The sequence below is a fragment of the Manis pentadactyla genome, chromosome 13 (genome assembly GCF_030020395.1).
Source record: "Manis pentadactyla isolate mManPen7 chromosome 13, mManPen7.hap1, whole genome shotgun sequence".
Lineage (NCBI taxonomy): Eukaryota > Metazoa > Chordata > Mammalia > Pholidota > Manidae > Manis > Manis pentadactyla.
The window spans coordinates 98,111,260-98,129,613 of NC_080031.1; the positions used below are offsets into that span (position 1 = coordinate 98,111,260).

Genomic DNA, 18,354 nt, shown 5'->3' on the forward strand with positions numbered 1-18,354 from the left:
GAGCTGACAATATCATCTGCTGGCCAGGGTGCACAGTAACAGAAACTCTCACTACTGCTGGAGGGAATAGAAGGGGGTACCATCACTTTGGAAGACAGTTTGGCAATTTCTTTAAAAGCTAAACATCTTACCATCCAATGATAGCACTCCGAGATACTCCCCCAACTGATTTGAAAACTTATGGCAACACAAAAAGCTGCCCTCGAATGTTTGTATCAGCTTTATTCCTAATTGCATGAAATAGAAGCAATCAAGATGCCCTTCAGTGGCTGAAGGATTAAACAAATTATGAAACATTCCTATAATGGAATACTATTCATTGATAAAAAAAAAAAAGAATGAAATAACAAGCTATAAAAAAGGATAAATATTTGCTAAGTGAAAAACAAGCCAGTATAAAAAGGCTACATAAGGTATGGCTCCATTTATATGACACTCTAGTAAAGATCAAAGTATGGAGAGAGTCTGCAGCTTGCAGGTTCCCAGGGATGTGAGGGGGGAGGGGGAGTGGTGGATAAACGGGAGTGCAGGGAATTTGTTTAGAGGGGTGAAACTCTTCTTTATGATACAGTAGTGGACATATAACCCCATGAATTTGTCAAAACCCTTAGAACATTATAGCCCAAAGAGCGAACCTTAGTGTATAGAACTTTTTAAAAGTCATTTAGGTCAGGAAACCCTAGGATGAAATACAAAATGTGAAAAACCAATCTACCTGTATTACAGAGATGCTGACCTGAGTAGCTTTGGAAATGAGGTCATAAGACTGAAGAACAAAAGACTATACGTAAGCGCTATACTCTGGCTGATAGTCATTTCCCACAGAGGTAGGGGTAGGGGTTAACAGTTTTGTTATCACTATACATGCATAGTGGGACTGACAACGAATGGATGGCAGCAGCCGGGAACCAAGTTTCTCCCTGCTGGAGTGGGAGGTTGCAGACAAGCACGGGAGGGCCTGGAATGATCCACGGGGTAACAGATTAAAGTCAGAGACGTCAGTATGAGCTCATGTTTTGTTCAATATACAGACAGGTGATGAGAGCAAAGGAGCAGACAAGATGAGCCTAGAGCATCTTGTAGTGCCAGCAAGTAAAGAAGGGCTCAAAAATAAGTAAATAAAATAAACCACAATGAGAGTATATCAAAGGGACACGGGAGCCACAGAAAGAGCTCCGAATGTCTAACGCTGGAACACTTTGAACAAAATCTTAGGATTGGCTTAATCTGATAGTCTGTGTTAGTTCATAACCTTAAGAACAAAATAAACATCTGTGAGTCTATAAATCTATGATTGAATGGATAAACAAATCAATAAACACATCAGGAAGAAACAAATCTTCCAGGCAGAATTCCAAATAATTGATGCAGACACTCCCTCCTCCAGGAGGTGAAGCATCAACTCCCCGCTCCTTAAGTGCGAGCTGTGTGCACAGTGACCTCCACCCGAGGAGCCCAGCATGAAAGGGCAAAGAGTGACCTGACAGCGGAGAGCCCCGATGGGCGCCGCCGCAGCCAGGCAATCAGGGTTCACGCCGACAGCAGCAAGTCATGTTCTAGTATGTGACAGGATGTGATGAACGTGCTGTTGCTGCTGAAAACCCGTAACCTGTCTAGTCATGAGAAAAACATCAAATGAACTCCTTCTAAGGAACATTCTAGAAAATATCTGACCAGTACACCTTAAAACAATCAAGGTCATCAAAAACAAGGACAGCCTGAGGAAACTGTCATAGCGCAGAAAAGCCGAAGGAGACAGAGCAGCTAAACAGGCCACAGTCTCGTAGAGGGAATCCTGGGACAAAGGAAATGAGGTGAGAACTAAGGAAATGTGAATAAAATATGGACCTTAATTAGCTATAATGTATCAATATATTGCTTCATTAATTGTGACAAATGGACTGTATGAACGTAAGATGCTAGTGCGGGGGAAATGGGTGCTCTCTCGACTATCTTTGCAATATTTCTGTAAATTTAAAACTTTCCTAAAAGAAAAAGCTTATGTTAAAAAAAAATGAACATTGAAGTAATGACTTTGGGAAATTCTAGGATTTTGTTGGATACCAGTCACTGGAAAGAAGAGGTACACAGTCCTCTAAGCATAGGAAGGACCAAGGATTGACGGTGTCAAGGAAGTGGAATAAGGACCCTCTGCAAAGGATGCATGAGGCACTCGCCAGACCAGCCACAGAGGGACACACGGTGCAGAGGCCTTCACAGCCATGACTCACCTTTGCACCCCAGCAAAACATTAAATTGCCGTCCATGGGCTTCTTAGTATAACGATATTATTGTTTACCCCATTCTGGAAGTTTTAGCCAAAGCATTAAGACACACAAAGAAAGTGTAACATACCTAGAGATAGAAGAGTAAAGCACTTAAAAGCCTAGGTGCAGGAGACAGAATTAACCTGGGTTCAAATCCTGACTCTGCCATTTGCTAGATGTGTGGCCTTGAGCAATGTAAATAAACAAAGGTCTGCTTTCTCATCTTAAAAATGGAGATACCAGTATCTCCCACCACTAGGCTTTCAGATGATTAAATGGTAACATAAATATGACACACAGTGCCTAGTCATAGTGAGTAATCAGTACATAGCAACTATTTCTTAAAATGTACGTTGGAGAGAGGATGATAAAATGCCCATCATCTGTAGATGACGTAGTCTTTCATGGAAAATCTAAAACGATAAAATTAAACCGCCCCACCCCCCGAACCAAGCTTTCCTGTTTGAAAGAAAGAATCATTTTAACAAAAATGGAAAACAGATTTCATTCACAAAAAGCAATCACAAACATCAGCTTTCTGGTCAGAAATGGAATGAGAAATAGAAGAGCCTATATGAAAGTAAGCTGCAGACATTTCCTGAAGAAACTTGAAAAGAAAAGAGAGATATGCCATCCTTCCAGATGGAACAACTTAACTGTAAAATTATCAGTTTGCCTCAAATTACTTTATACATCCAATTTAAACCTCATCTTCTGAAAGTTTTCAGAAGGACTTTTAATATCATCCGGGAAAATAGGCAAGAACAGCCAGGGAGATTTTTTAAAAGAGTAGCTGTTCTTAGTGAAAAGATGAATTACAGAGTAAAAGTCATTAAGAAAACCTGTTATTTTAAAAAAAGGAAAAAAATTCTTCAGTCCCATTTCTCAAAGGCACCCCAGAATATTAAATTGATTAAAACAGCATTTTTTTCTACTGGTCATAATCCATGAGAGGGTCATGAACATAACTTTCTAAAATATGAAGTATAATGGGAGAGAATTGATAATAGCACATACTATGCAGAGCAAGAGTGAGTATTACTTGGTAAAAGTTCTAAGTACTGGCTCACAATACAAACTGTTTCTTCCTGTTTGAATGCCACTGGCCTAATGCATCAAACATGAACATTCAAGCCATGAAAGAGCAAAATGGAAACAGGTGAAATTTTTATCTGGCCTCAGTAAGGGAGATTTCTAAACATACATCAAAGCCAGAAACTCCAAAAGGAAAGAGTGATAGATATGACTGGGCAAAAACATCAAAATCTTGGTCTATCAGAAAATATCACTAAAGGCAAATGACAGATTGGAAAAAAAATGTGAAAAATACATGATGGATTCATATCCTTAATATGTAAAAGCATCACCATATAAATTAACTAGTACAAGACCAACACCATAAAAGAGAAAGTATAGTGAATATGAGGCAATTCATAAAGATGTTACAAATAACCTACACTCACACACACACGCACGCATGTACACACATATGCATGTATATGTGTGGGAAAAAAAGTTAAACATGCAAGTGTAGTCAAATAAGTAAAAAAAAACAAATTATGACAGGTAATTGTCTCCCAAGAGCCATTCTTCCTCTTTTCTTGAGAAAGAACTTTGATTTTTAGCTATCTCATTGCTTTCTAGGTTTAAAGTCTGCATTCCTCAGAATCTAGGAAGGGCTATGCAACTAAACTCAGAATAAAGTCAGACTGAATTGGCCATTAAGATGTAAACAGAATTATACCCAAATTCACAGAGCCCTGCTTGAAGGAAAGCAAAGTGCCCTTCTTTGCTCTCTGCCCTTTCCTGTTGACTGGACTACAGGTGGAATGTCTGGAGCTCTAGCAGAAATACTGGACCATGAGGTTGCATGCTAAGGTTGTAAGAACAAGACAGAAGGGTCCTTGATGATTGAGATTCTCCACACCAGACCTGGATGTCTTACCACTTGACTTACTTGGTATGAAATAAAATAAACCCTCTTTTGCTTTAAGCACTGTTATTTGAGCACCAGAGTGTTATGTCTGCTGAATCAAATTCTAACTAATAAAAGCACCTTTTTCTTAACCCACACAGCAGAAAAATTCTTTTAAAACTTACAGTATCCAAAGTTGGTAAGTGTCCCCTGAATAGGTATTCTTATTGCTTACAGTATACATTTTCTGGAAGAAATTCTCCCAGTATGTAACAAAAGAGTTACAACATGCATATCCTTTTACCCATAAATTCTACTGCTAGAAATGTATCTTATGAAAATAATTAAGATGTGTGCAAAATGAATATACAATGATGTTCATAAAAGCAATGTTTATAATAATGAAAAATTAGAGAGAAGCTAAACGCTCAATAACAGAGGACTAGTTATAAAAATTACATAGTACATTTATAGAATCAGACACCATGCAACCATTAAAAATCAAGTTTTAAAAGAATAATTGATGATATGGGAATATTATCAAGTATTATTAAGCTAATAATAAAGATTTTAAAGTGGTATGTGATTATACTCAGCTTGGGAGATCGTGGGTAATTTTTAAACTTTATTCTTTGTATATTTCAGAATTTAAAAAATGTTCTGTAAAAAACGTGTAGCTCTCATAGTGTTTTTAAAATGAGACTTACAAATCTGCATGTCTCTGGCCTCTCACCACATACCTGTCTCCTGCTTGGGAGTTCCTTCTGCTCACCTTCACGTACGGTGTGCTCTAGTCCAACAGGCCTCACGGGTTTGTAGCATGGAATGTCCTATCTGCCCCCTCGTCAGCAGTCTTTGCCAGGGATGGGGAAGCCCTGACGCAGAGCCACACTGTCTTTGCTCCAGGTCAGATGGCCCCACTCCAGGCCAACCCCAGCCCCTGCACCTGGTTCTGGGAACTGCATGCTCTTGGGACACTCTGGGTCGAGGTACTTCGAGCGATGCTCCTGAAGCCATCTCACGTCTTCCCTTCTCAACGCCAAGAAGCCATTGTCCCTGAGCCCTTGGGAGCTCATGGCCTCACACCAATAGCGCCTGTCTATAAGAAAATGATCCTTAAAAGGAATGTGCTCTGTGTCAATTAGGAAATATGTGTAGCTGCAAATAACAGAAGTCTTGACTAACAGTGGCATAAATTCATGGAGGTGACCTTGTGACATAAGAAGCCAGGAGAGCACCCACCCAGGTTCTTTCTACGCCTCTGCGGAGTCATCCTTAAGGGCAGACTTCAGTCCTTAGGCTCATCACCTTGTGGTCACAAAATGGTTGCGACAGCTCCACACAAGCCTCTGCAGGGAGGAAGGCCAGCGCCCGCTCTGCCGGTCCCCGTTCTCATGGCAGCAGACACTGTCTCAGAAACCTCCAGCAGACTTCACTTGAATGTCACTAGCCAGGGTTGACCCACAGGGCCACACCCTCAGCTGCAGGAGACAGGGAGGTACACATTCTTCTCCAAACAAAATCAGAACTGAGTGGGTACGGGATAGACACCTAACAGTGTCTGCTATGTGTTGGCAAGACTGCTTCTAGAACCCCAAGGCCTTTCAGAAGGCAGGGTGCTACCCAACTGCAGAGAGCAGAGCAGGTCATCCGTGTGTGTGTGTGTGTGTGTGTGTGTGTGTGTGTGTGTGTGTGTGTTAAGAGAGAAGGAAAACTGATACTCACTGAGCACTTTTTAGAACCAGCCGCTGTCATAATTACCTCACTGAATTCATTTCATTCTCAAGATAGGCCTTATTCTCTTTGTTTTTACTTATAAGGAAACTAAGACTCAGAGGTGCTAAGTGGCTTGCCCAAAGCCCATAGCTGGTAAGTCCTGGGGCTGGACTTCAATGCCATGACTGTCTGACTCTGCAGCCCATGCACTTGCTGGCAGACCACACTGCCTTGCAGCGAGGGCTGTCGTAGGTCCCTGCTGGCCAAACCAAAGAGGGGAGGAAGTATAAATGAGCTGTGTTCAAACTCGAAGATCCACAGTTAAAGACTCATGGGAGGTCAGGTAAAGAGCAGCCTTGCTTGGGAAACAGAAGGTAGCAGGTATGCTAGTGGCCAGGACTGTGGTCTCTACCTGAACCGCTGCTCCCGGACAGAGGCAACGAAGCAGAAACACAGGACCCCAGAGGGCAAAGTCCTCAGTTACGGTTTGCACAGTAAAAGACTGGGGAAAGCAACCCAGGGAGAGTAGGTACTGCGTATCAGAAGTCTTGCAGGAAGCCAAGGAGGCCTGTCTCCATCACAGGTAGAATAAACAGTAACTCCTAACACACAGGAAACAGAAAGGTACCAATTTAACCTGGATATTTACTTAAACATTGCTCTTCTTAAATGTGTAACAGATATGTTACAAATTCATGCTTATATTTAGCTGTGTCCATTCATTCAACACATATGCCAGGGATATAAAAGTAATTTATTTAAATTAGACATAATTCCTGCTTGCAGAAGGTCCCAGTTTAGTGGCTATACAGTGCCAGCATATCAAAGGGTCCCAAATGGAACAGAATGCCCATATTTTTAAGTTCGTTTTCTTGTCTCAGCCACATGAGATGAAGTCTAGCTCTTCTGACCACCAGGACTATAACAGGGGGAGGTCAAAACTGTAACAAAATACTCAAAAAGCAATAAAAAGCCTGTGGAGTACCAGACTTATAAACCCAAATGCATAGAGATGGGCTCTAGGCAGCCCAGCCCTAGACAATTGTTACCTTGGGACGTAATGAGCTCCTTTGCAACACATTATTGATGAATTTGTTGCTGAGAATTCTTGTCATCCCACTCAGGGGAGAAACAGCACAAGACCTGGGCACAGAATAGGCATTTAATAAATGCTAGATAGATAGGAGGATGGATGGGTAGACAGTTGAAGACACAGTTCTCATGACCTCCAAACTCAATCACTGCCCTCAATTTTTCAAAACAAAACAGCTGTCAGACTGTTGCCTTAAGCTTTAAATTTTTATTTTCAGTAGGGCTTAGAGGCCTTCAGAAGCAAAGAATGTAAAGTCACTACATTTTTTCCTACATAGGCAAGTTTCCTACTGGACCCAGAGGTAATCTGGATTTAATCCAGCTATCTCACAGCTTAGAAATATGTATGATTCTTATAAACTCTTGCCATCTCCAGACACTCCCCCCTTTGCCCAGAAATGTTGTCTGTGTTCTCATGAGGGCCTGACAAGACACTGAGCAGAATGTTCCCTTCCAACGGATACTACACTTCTGCCATCGAGGCACAGGTGTGTGCTTCCTGGGCCACCTTGAGCCCTCTTCCTAAGGTGGAGAGGCAGGACTCAGGCAGGGAGAAGGCCTGCCTGAGCCTGGCGTGGATGATGCTGGAAACGGGCACAGCCATCGTGTTACAGCCAGAGGTCAAGCCCCAGAGTGACTGAGGCCAGGGACTGGTGTCTTCGCATCACGGAGCCTGTCTCTGAATCTAAGGTCCTAACTCACCTCCAACCTCAGCCTCTGCAAGGGCGGCAGCTGCCACAACACCCAGGACACGAAAGTGCTTTGAAAACCGTAAGAGCCTGTACACACATTCCCTGTTCAATTAATTCCACAGATGATGGAAGGCACCCTAATCTATGCCACATACTGGCCTGTGCAGAACATGGGGCCCACAGCAGCAGGCAGTCTGTAGGGAAAGCCAGGGCAGAAGCCCCAGGTGGAGAGGACAGACTGGCAGGCGCAGACGCACAGACAGGAGCCTGGCAGGGGAAGGGACCCTCAGCAGCCCCCCTTCAGTCCCCGGGGAGGAGCACAGATGCTAGGTCCTGGAGCCCAGGGAGGGCCAGCAGCATCCCCACACTGAAGGAACCCGGCCACAGCCTGGGACCCAGACACAGATCGGGCCAAGGGGGCCAGGGGCACGGTGCCGCCCCTCCTCAGCCTCTGTCCTGGAGATCTCGGCAATCCCTGGGGATTGACCGGGCACAGGATGGAGTTTTCTGAATTCTAAGATCAAGAGAGATGCAGGGACAGGGCCCCCGATGTCTTCCACCTCAGTAACACCTCTCAGGGTAGTACTTCCATAGGATTAACAGCCCCCATACATGGAAGGGCTTTAAAAAAAAAAAAGCCTAATTTTTTTGGAAATCACTTTTTAGGAGTATTTCTTGTCCCTGTGCCTTGGCACACGATCAGACTTTTGATCAACCTCCCGGTATGCACTAAATTGCTGGTCTTTGACATTTGACTCCTAAATCTGGCTGCATAGCATCAGCGTCCCCTGCCCAGGGGCCTCTGAAGCTGGGGCTACATTCAATCCCTTGCTGGGGTGGGACTCAGAAGACTTGCTGGGCTGCTGGCCTCAGCCTACCCGCACCCATGAGTTGCTACAGAGAGTCTGGTAGGAATCTCTCAACCCTGGCCAAGGAGCCCAAAATAAATTGATACCCTCTGGGCTGGAGTGGGAGGGAACAGAACCATGTAACTGCTGTCTTGGGGTGTCCAGGCAGGGACGTTAGTGACAGGAGGGCCACACTTCCTCATGCAGGTCCATCTACGTGGCAAAATTCTGTCAATCAGGAAGGACCTGGTTCCAACACCACCTGCTACCGCACCACTGGGAGACCTGAAGGCGAGAACTCTCACATTCTGCCGAATATATTACTACGTATTCAACTGGCTGCTCGTCTTGAGCTTTACCTGGCATTACTATGTATTCCTCAAATTAAATAATCAAAGTGACATTCCTGCTTCCTGCATGTCTAATTCCTACTTTCAGTTTTTAAACAGAATCATCATCGTCATCATCGAGATAGTAGTGGTGATGAAGATGATAAAACAACTCTATTTTGAACTCTGTTTAAATCTGTGGTTAAAACTGAGTTCATTCCACTCCCAGCGCACCTGTTAGGGTGGAGCAGCCCCCTCCTTTGTCCCGACTTGGTGGGGGTACCCAGGCTCCCACCACCACTCTGGGTCTAGGAAGAAAGAGGCCTCCTGACATTTCACAAGCAGCTGGCTTGCTGGGGTGACAGCCCCCTGCTTTCTTTCGACTGTAATTTCAGTTTTTTATTGTAATGCCATCTTTTCTTTTCATGGCAAGACAGAGCAGGCAATGAAAGAGCAGTTGACTCCAGGACAGATTACAAGTGAATTTTGATCTTTAAGGAGCTAAGTCGGAAACTTGTGTCTATCAGAAAAGCATAGTATGGTGGTGAGCCACGAGCCCACAATAGGGTTCTGATAAACTTCAGAGTGCCCAGCACGCTTATGGAAAGAAAGAGGAGCAAATGAGGGAGGATGTTAATGTTCTCACCTTGGGAAAATCCATCAGGGAGCTGTGAGCTTGGTGAGGGGGTGCATTCCCTCCTGAGCTCTGCAAGCGGGGTAAAATTCAGTTTAAAATGTGTGGGTGTATGTGACTTTGTCTTTTTCTGAAGGAAGGCTGCCCTTTTAATGGGCATTCAGTTTAGGTTAACACAGTCTAATGTGAGTAAAAGAACACAAGCCCTGGGAAGACTTCAAATCCTTGCTCTGTCATTTGTTAGCTTGTGGCCTTAGGCAAGGTACTGAAATGCTCCAAATCTCAAATTTTCTCACAGCAACAGAGAAGCCATTATTTGGTTATTAGAAGAATTAAACCTACACATCAAGTGCTTACCACGGCACACAGATTAAGCTCCTTATACAAATTATCTCTTGTCACAGTAAATCATATCATTGGCATTTTAAATTATTACATACTACGGTACATCTATATAACGGACAGCCTTTAAAAAGAATGAGGTAGTCAGTCATCATTTGACAAAAAATGACTGAGAATTCAAACAAAAGGCCTTCATGTAATTTCCGGTCTAGTTGAGTGAGACAGACAATAAACAAAATAGATAAATGAATCACTGAATATACCAGAAGGTGATAAATGGGACAGAGAAAAATAAATGAGGAAAGGAGACTAAGAAGCACAGGGAAGGGGTTCCTGAGAAGGTCACACTTGCGTGGAGACGTCAAGAGGTGGTGAGGGGTGGGCCATGCGCTGTCTGGAAGACGGTCCAGGCTGAAGGGGCCATCGGTGCAAAGGGGCCATCGGTCCCAAGCAGGAACATGACGGGCGCCTTTGAGGGACTCCTCGGAGGCCTGTGTGCCTGGAGCTGAGTGAGCAAAGGCTATGGTAGCAGAAGAAGGGGGGGCAGAGACTGATCAGGGCACCCCATCTTGTTGGGCGTTGCAGGTCGCTGAAAGGATTTTAGTTTTTCCTCTTAACAAGGTGTGAACTCCTTGGGGTGTCTCAAAGAGGGTATTACACAACCTGACTTGCATTTTACAGAATTAAAGCTCAACTGCAATATTCAAGAGAATACAGGAGCCCAGAGATCGATTAGGAAGCTATTAGGAGATGACGGTCGCTTACACTAGCAGCGTGGTAGCAGTGAACATGGAAAAAAGTGGCTAGAGCTGGAAATCTGCTTGAAAGGAGAGTCAAGATGGTTATTATGGAATGTGAGAGAAAGAGAGTTTGTTTTTTTTTTGCTTCAGCAGATGAAAACAGGGAGCCGCCTCATTCATTAAAATGGTAAATACGGCAGGAGGCAGGAGCAGATGTGGGGGGAAGATCAGGAGGTTGGTTTTGGACGTGTTATGCTTGATCCACCGAGGGGCGTCGACGTGGAGGTGCCGGGCAGTCATTCCTGGTTTCAGTCTGGAGCTCAGGGGAGCAGTGCCGCGGGGGGGCTATGGGAGGGAGCGCGGGAGAGAGGGAGATAGACACACGGGTAGATTCGTGTACACCTAAATGAAAGCCTATCTGTGATGTATAAAAGAGGTGTGCACAAAGTATTATGTAGAACACGATCCTGATTTTGGATGAGTAAAGTTTAGTAAGTATGCTAGTATATATATATATATTAAAATAATTGCAAGCACGTGCAACAAAAAGCTAACAGAACTGGGAATATGAGATACTTTTACCATGACATACAGATTTTAAAGAATATGTATTATTCTATAAATTAAAATATATAAGGGCAGGGGAAGGGTACTATGCCGGCATTGTCAAAGCCATTAAGTTCTAGCACAAACTTCTATCCACATCTCTGGACTCCAGTTATGACAGGGGCCATCCTCTGCCTCAGTTACTCTCTTTTCACCAGCAGCTTTCGAATCAGTTGCCACCAAGTAGGCTTCAGAATGACCAGGGGAACCGGCGGTCTGCTTTTGCAGAGTTTAACTCACAGAAGAGGAACCTGAGTTCAAAGCCAAAGTCAGCAGTCACCCCGAGAGCCTGGATGAGAAAGTTTCTCTTCTTTGCAGTTGCCAATTCTGAAGCTTTCTTTTTTTTTTTTTTTTGACGTTGTGACTTTTAGAATAATAAGGCCTTAAAATAAAATGTTCTTTACATGTTTAATTTCTGGCCATAATGTAGTGCTGAATAATAAGTGAATAAAGCTGAATGGCTATGGAAAGGTTAATATAAACTGCTTTTAAATTGCAAGTTTGCAAGCCTGAGGCCTTCACTCTGTTACACAGTAGGCATTAAAGAAAAATGGTCTTTTCAGGATGCAATGATAAATCTCCATTTTGCTGGGAGTCTCTGCAGCAGGATTCTTTCAGGATTTTTCCATTGAGACATCGCAGCTAGGAAGAACTCTTTATCCCATCTCTTTGGCACCACCTCCTGTTCCCCTTGAAACACATTTCCCCAACTCCACTTGTGAAAAGTAATGAAATTAGACAACCGTCTGTCAACCCAGGACTTTGTTCCCCAGAATCTAGCCCCTAGGTTGAGATCACTGTTTGAGGAAAGGAAATCATCGTAGACTATTATTCTACTGTTGCAAATAGCTCAGCTGGAGGGAAGTTATTTCTTCCTAGCATACTGCTGGAGAGACGTGCAGCCCTCTTTTCTAACCAGCCTTACCAGCCATGCCCCACACCGCCCCTACCACCCAGCACGCCTCCACAGCCTTCTTCAGAATTTGGGCTTTGCTGGCTGGACCCACGTGCCTTTTCCAAAAGCAAATCTGTGCCAACAGAGCCAGCAAAGAGCTGCCCTTAGAGAAAGTTCTCTCCACTTCTTCCTCCAAAGACAGAGGGAGAAGGGACTGGGAGAAATTCTGTAGAAAGCCTTCAAAAACATTGCTAGTTGTGGGGAACACAACTCATGGCTGACACTTCGAAATTCGGGCAAGTGGTATTAGATCCCTGAAAATGAAATCTAACTTCCACCCAACTCAGCTATAGACCATCTTCAGGGCGAGGACTCCGCTGTGGTCTGAGGCGCACACACAGTGGGAGCAGAGATGCTAGCCCGAGGGTCAGGCTCTAACAGAATTCCACGCAACCCAACGCCAGACCTCAGGCAAGATTCTTTCTCTCAACGGGCCTCCAGTTTTCTCTTGTGGTAAGCAGGGCCTGAACAGAGGTGGCAAATTCTCTTCCTACACATGTAATGCAATGTAGTAAAGCATAAAAATGGAGTCACTCTGGGGCAGGTCTGAGGCCCTACGCACTTGGCCGTCCCTGGTCCTCATGGGGAAAGGCAACTTCAAGGGACACAAGAGTCCCGTCTAGCATAGTTTGGAAGAAGATAAGTGAGATCGTTTCCTGATCTGGTATTTTACGACCACAGGTTTTCCCCTCAGCAATGTGGGAGCTCCAAATCCCACCTCCAGATACAATACAGCTGCCAAGGGCAGGCCAAGGGGGAGTGCCCTCTCTCTGCCAAAGAGGGGAGGGAGGCAGGCTTGGACAGGCTCACGTCTGGCAAGAGAGAAGTGTTGGCTAGTGTAACAATGTATCTAAAGGCTCTAATTGTAAGAGACCTCTGTTGTCCCCTTAGATTTTCAACCACTAAGGAAATCAAGAAATGAGTACCTCCAATATTCCTCATATTCTTGACTGAGGACTTAAGAAAACAGTGGCAGCAATTCTCCGGAGCAAAAAAAGGTTAATGTTAGATGTAAGAAGTGACTTCCTAACCAGGCTGGCTGTTGGGTACTGGGAAATGCTGAGAGAGTAGGGGGGGGTCTTTCCTGGAAGACTCTCAGGCAAACACAGAAACCCAGGCTAAACCCTAGATTTCATTTTCATCTCCCTCTTTTTAATATTTTTTCTTTTTCCTTTTCTGAGGCTAGACTGGACTCACAGACATAAGAGAGAGAAAGCAATGAAGTAACCTGCCCAAAGTCAGCCATGGTAATTGACACATGTGAGAGGAAATAGTCAGTGATATTGAGGGACCCTCAGTGTCTTCAGGGACCAGGAAAAAAAAAATCACACATGCACAAAAAGAACAAAAATCGACCACTTGGCATTGGCTTCCCAAAAATGCTCTTGAAACTTAAAGCTGATACATTGGACTTTTGATTTGCAAGAGCTCGGGATGTTATAACTCAAAGGAGCAGGGCTAGAAGAAGCAGAGAAATGCATGACACTCAAAAGCCAAGGAGCTAGCCCCCACCCTCACAAACCTTCAACACTCCCCCAGGAATGATCAAAGTTGGAGCTACAGGACACACCATTTTGGGAAGGAGAACGGCTAGAGGCAGGTGAGTTCCTTGGAAAAGGTCTACTCACCATGCTTCTCCCTGTCTCTAATCCAGCTCTAGGTCCTGGGCAGGGAAGGGGGAAACCCCAGATGGGGAGAGGGCCCCAGGAGCAAAGGGGACCTGCATTTTGCTACCAATATGAAATCCAGTCTGAGGCAAGCCTCATAAAAATATCCTCTGCAGAGAACAGAAATTGCTCCCAGGCGGCTCCAAGAAGAGAGGGCTTGAGATAGCAACCTCAGCACAGTCTTTCTTGACACCAGAAGGTCATAGAAGGGCCTCCTCAAGTTGTCTGTGGCCCTGAAGGGGGCCAGGGAGGGACAGTATGAGGATTAATAAGCCCAGAGGAGTAGGAAGTATGGGAAAGAGAACTCGGTATGACCTAGGGGACGTGTGAACAGAGGTCACGGGTGGATCTCTGGTGTCTCTGGTTGGATGCAGGGAGGATGAACATTGCTAGTCAACTAAGTAAAGATGCCAAGACACAGAGACAAGTCCAGGAGCCACTTCTCACCAGGATCGGGGCTGGTAAGCCACCACCCAACCCTACTAGGTTGAATTTAGGTACAACCCTGAGTTAACAAAATTTCTCTGGAAGTGAGTACATGAATGTTTTTATTACCACATGAAACCCAGGTTCAAAGTCGCAGTCTGAAAATAAAATTTCATCATCGGCAATACTAATGCCACATTTTTGACACACCTGCCTTTTGAGACGGTGCAATGTCATTTCTGCAATGGGTGCAGACGTAAGGCTGCTCCTGACACAGTCCAGAGCCCCGATGTGTCTCAGGAAGATGTGGACTGTCACTCGCAGGGCCTGCAGCTTCTGGAAGGAGCCGTGGCAGGTAAGGCCAGGGGACTGCATTGCCACACCTCCTCCTCCCTCCACGCCACGGATGAGTTGCCTTTCATTTCACCTCTGATCTCTCCCCTTCATCCCAACTGCTACAACCTCCTTCCAGGATTCACATTTTGAAATGGAAACACTTTTAAATGTGCTCTTGTTCTCACTGACCTGACTCTCCATAAAGAGCTAACAGACCTTTCTGGGAAGACTTGGGGGGTCCTCCAAATGAAGTACACCCTTACTTCTTAACAGAGGGCTTGTCACACTTGATTAAATGAATTCACTCTCGAATATGCCATTCCAGATATGGCCTTGATGGCACCATCTCTTTGCTCAATTGTGTCCTGGTAAAAATTAGAACAAATTCTTACTGAGCCTATGCAAGTAGCTACATTGCTTTTAAAAGTAAAGAGACTCAGAGAGCAGTGTTGCACTTCATTTGGAGGACCACCAAGCCCTCCCAGAAAACTGGCCTATCACCTATTATGGTGAGTCAGGAAACCTTAGCAGATCTGGGGGCCCCTGAGGAGAAATGCATTCACCCCAATTCCAGATGCCGCAGGCAAAAGGGTAGAGATGACTTCCTTGGTTTGGTTTCTCCACCACAGAATAAAAGAGCAAATAAAAACACTAAACAATACACCTGGAATAACAGAGACTATTGAAATTTCCTAAAATGAATCTTAAATCTCTAGAAGTTAATTTTCCAGACTTTGTGGTTGCTTAACCTCACCACAGCTTGAGGTTTTCTGACCACACGAGGAGGAGGCCTAGGTATATTCATCAACTTTTTTTTACTGTAGTTACATAAATGAGTCAGACCAAAATGCCTTAAGATCAAGAAAAATCTATGGAGATTATTTGTGACCACAGTGCCTTATGCATTACAACGTCGTTCGCATTCTGAGTTAAAGCTCCCAAAGAGCCTTTTAACACAACAGTCCAGCAGTCACCATCATGAACACATTTAGACGTGAACAGCTCCATCCGCGTGCCCTCGGGAAGATAATCCAATTCAGGGAGTGGTAGCCATTCATCCTCCTCCAGTACAGAGAACACACGAGAAGATGCGCACACACACACACACACACACACACATGCACGCACACACACACACATGCACGCACAGCACTTCCCACGGGTGAGCCACGACAGCTGAGAAAGCCCAGCTCCATGGAAGGCAAAGGGAAACTTCCACCCTGGGTCTCATTAAGGAAGGCTCAAAAGGGACTGAGACTAGTCAGACCACATTACCGTGTCTGCCCTGACAATATCCAAGTCGGTCCCGGCTGACCTGCCCCTCAGTCATGGAAGGGAACAGCGGCCCCAGGGACCTCATCTCCCTGCATCTGTCTCCTGGCTCTGGCCGTGTTCCAAGCAGAATATATTCATAAAGGAATGCTTTCTGGGGGAATATTCTCCACTGTTGTGACTTCTCTGCATCTCTGTTTTGAAATTTGGCCTTGAGAGGTTCAAAGGATTTACGGACTTGAGTTCAAGGAAGACTAAGATATACCCTAAGGCAGGCCCTGGTCTTAGATGCAGAAAAACCTGCCCTTCCTCCACCAGAGTCAGTGCGGCGTCTACAGGAACCTAGTGCACATTGTGCTCTAACAGAATTATTGTCAGACTCTCAGCTCTTCTATCTTTGTCATGGCAGCTGATGGCAGTTCTGCTCCCAGGCCCTAAACAAGCTGTCGTACCCGCCAAGCCCAGCTGTTTCCCCACGTGGGCTAGAATAGCTCTGTTGAATGCCAGGTTCCAGGCACCGGGGGCAGAGCCTGGCCATGTTGGCCCACGCTGGCCACCCACACCCCCCTTCAGGCGTCCCCTGCCATCCCCACTCACCATTCTTTTCTGCTTTGTGTTTCGGTGGCTCAGGCTCCGGGAGACACGGACAGGGCCCGTCACAGAGCATGGTGAGGCTTTTGCCGGTAGAACAAGCATGGAACTCCAACTTGCACTGCAAAACAGAGAGCGAACAGGCCTTCAGAAGGCAGCTGCGCAAACCCCCACCTGGCTCCCTCAGGAACAGCCAGTGCCTCGCCAAGCCACGGTCAGGCTCCTGGGCGCAAAGATGGGAACAGGGGAGTCCGTCTCAGTTAGAGGTCTGGATCACAGTATCCTAGATAAGAAGTGGCCGTTTGTGTTCTTCCAAAGGTTTCCATAGGTTCATGTCTAAAGACACTGCAGAAGCACAGCTTACTTACTCTAACTGACGGCAACCTCCATGTAAGTGTTAGTAAAAGTATTAGCCTGAAGCAACATCTTGGAGTTCCACAGGGTCCACAAAGACACCCCCCCCCACCTCTCAGCAGAAGGCTGCTTCTCCATGCCGCCTTACCCCCGCGTCGGGAAGCGCTGCCAGGGGCGCACTCCAAGGTCCTCAGCGGCTCACACGCTCTTCCTGAGAGCAAGAGGAACAGTCTGTTTAGTAAGTTTGGATGGGATGTGAGAGGCCCAGCCTCTTGCCTCGGGAACAAGTGAAGAGTGAAGGCTTTTGCTTCAATCACCCAAAACCTACATTTACAGTCTTTCCCCCAGAGGATGCCTGCGGTGATGCAAGTAGCCTGGGACTAATAAAAATGTCCAATGAATTCGCAATTCAGTATTGAAGCCGGAAAGTCATATACCCTCTTGTCAACCCTTTATCAGCAACAGTGGCAGTATTTGGGCCACTTTCTGCCAGCTCTTTACTCTGAAGTCTCAAACGATTCAGAACACAAGCAGGAAAGAAGGATGCTAATTATAGGTGCAAAAGACCGGAGCACTGAACAGCATTCTTGTTAGTCCCACATTATGGAACAAGAAATTGAGACGCAGAGATGTTAAATAAGATGAAGAGGATCACAGTGCTCACAAGGGGTGGATTCAAAGCATGCCTGACTCCAGGGCTAAGCACTTAATGGCCCCACATCACTCCTGTCACGTGGACGGACTTGAGAGAACAGATATCCTGTATGGAGCTCTGGGCTGCTGCCGGCCAAGGTTGGAGTTGTTTGAGATTCACTCCTTTTTTCCCTGTGAAAGTCTCAAGATCAAAGCCTGTGTGTAATGAGTCTTCTGCCAAGGCCCATGGGCCCAGGACCATGTTTGTATCTGGTGGAGGTTCAAAGAAAGAGGAGATAGGCAAAATTTATGGAGCACCCACTGCACATGAGGCTCTTATCAGGTGCCAAGGGGAATCTTTTAAAAGAAGGAGAAGAGCAGATATACGCCTTGCTCTTGGAAAACACAAGTGCCTACCTTTGAAAAAGGCCACTAGCATTTGCCAAGCAGCTCACAGCAGTACAGCTGAATACTGACTCATTGTGGGGACGAGATATTCAGCCCCCATACCAATTACAAACCGAGGCAAAGAGTACTTTAAACATGGTTCTAAATGCACTGGAGTCACTCGAGTGACTCCGACTGTCACCCACACAGTCGCTGACAATTCTTGTGGACAGAGAGCAACAGAGAAGCCCACAGGGGCCTGGCTTCCTCTTGACGCAAACCTTCCTTTTGTCCCTGTTTGTTAGGTGTCCGGTAGGGGCCCAGTGGGGCCGTGGAGTGGTGAGGCGGTCTGAAAGGAAACCGTGGCCCGGCCCTCAACCTCACTGACCCAGTGAGGGAGCAGAAAAGCTCATGTCCTCCTAAAGCCATGCGGACGTGACTCTGAGGTGAGGCAGGACACGTGTGCACGTAGGGATGCAGCACAGAGACCCGAAGGTTAGGGACATCCTGCAGATGGGCTGAACTGAGAGAAGGTAAGCCAAGGGGAATCTG

General features: G+C 45.5%; 1 protein-coding gene across 1 annotated transcript in view; it reads right to left on the reverse strand.

The window, feature by feature from the left end:
- Positions 1 to 18,354, reverse strand: part of SPOCK1 (SPARC (osteonectin), cwcv and kazal like domains proteoglycan 1) — a 508,761-nt gene that overhangs the window by 72,273 nt on the left and 418,134 nt on the right. Inside the window, exon 6 of the mRNA XM_036897747.2 lies at positions 16,435 to 16,549. Within this exon, the coding sequence (XP_036753642.1) occupies positions 16,435 to 16,549 (115 nt within the window). The remainder of the gene's footprint in view (positions 1 to 16,434; positions 16,550 to 18,354) is intronic.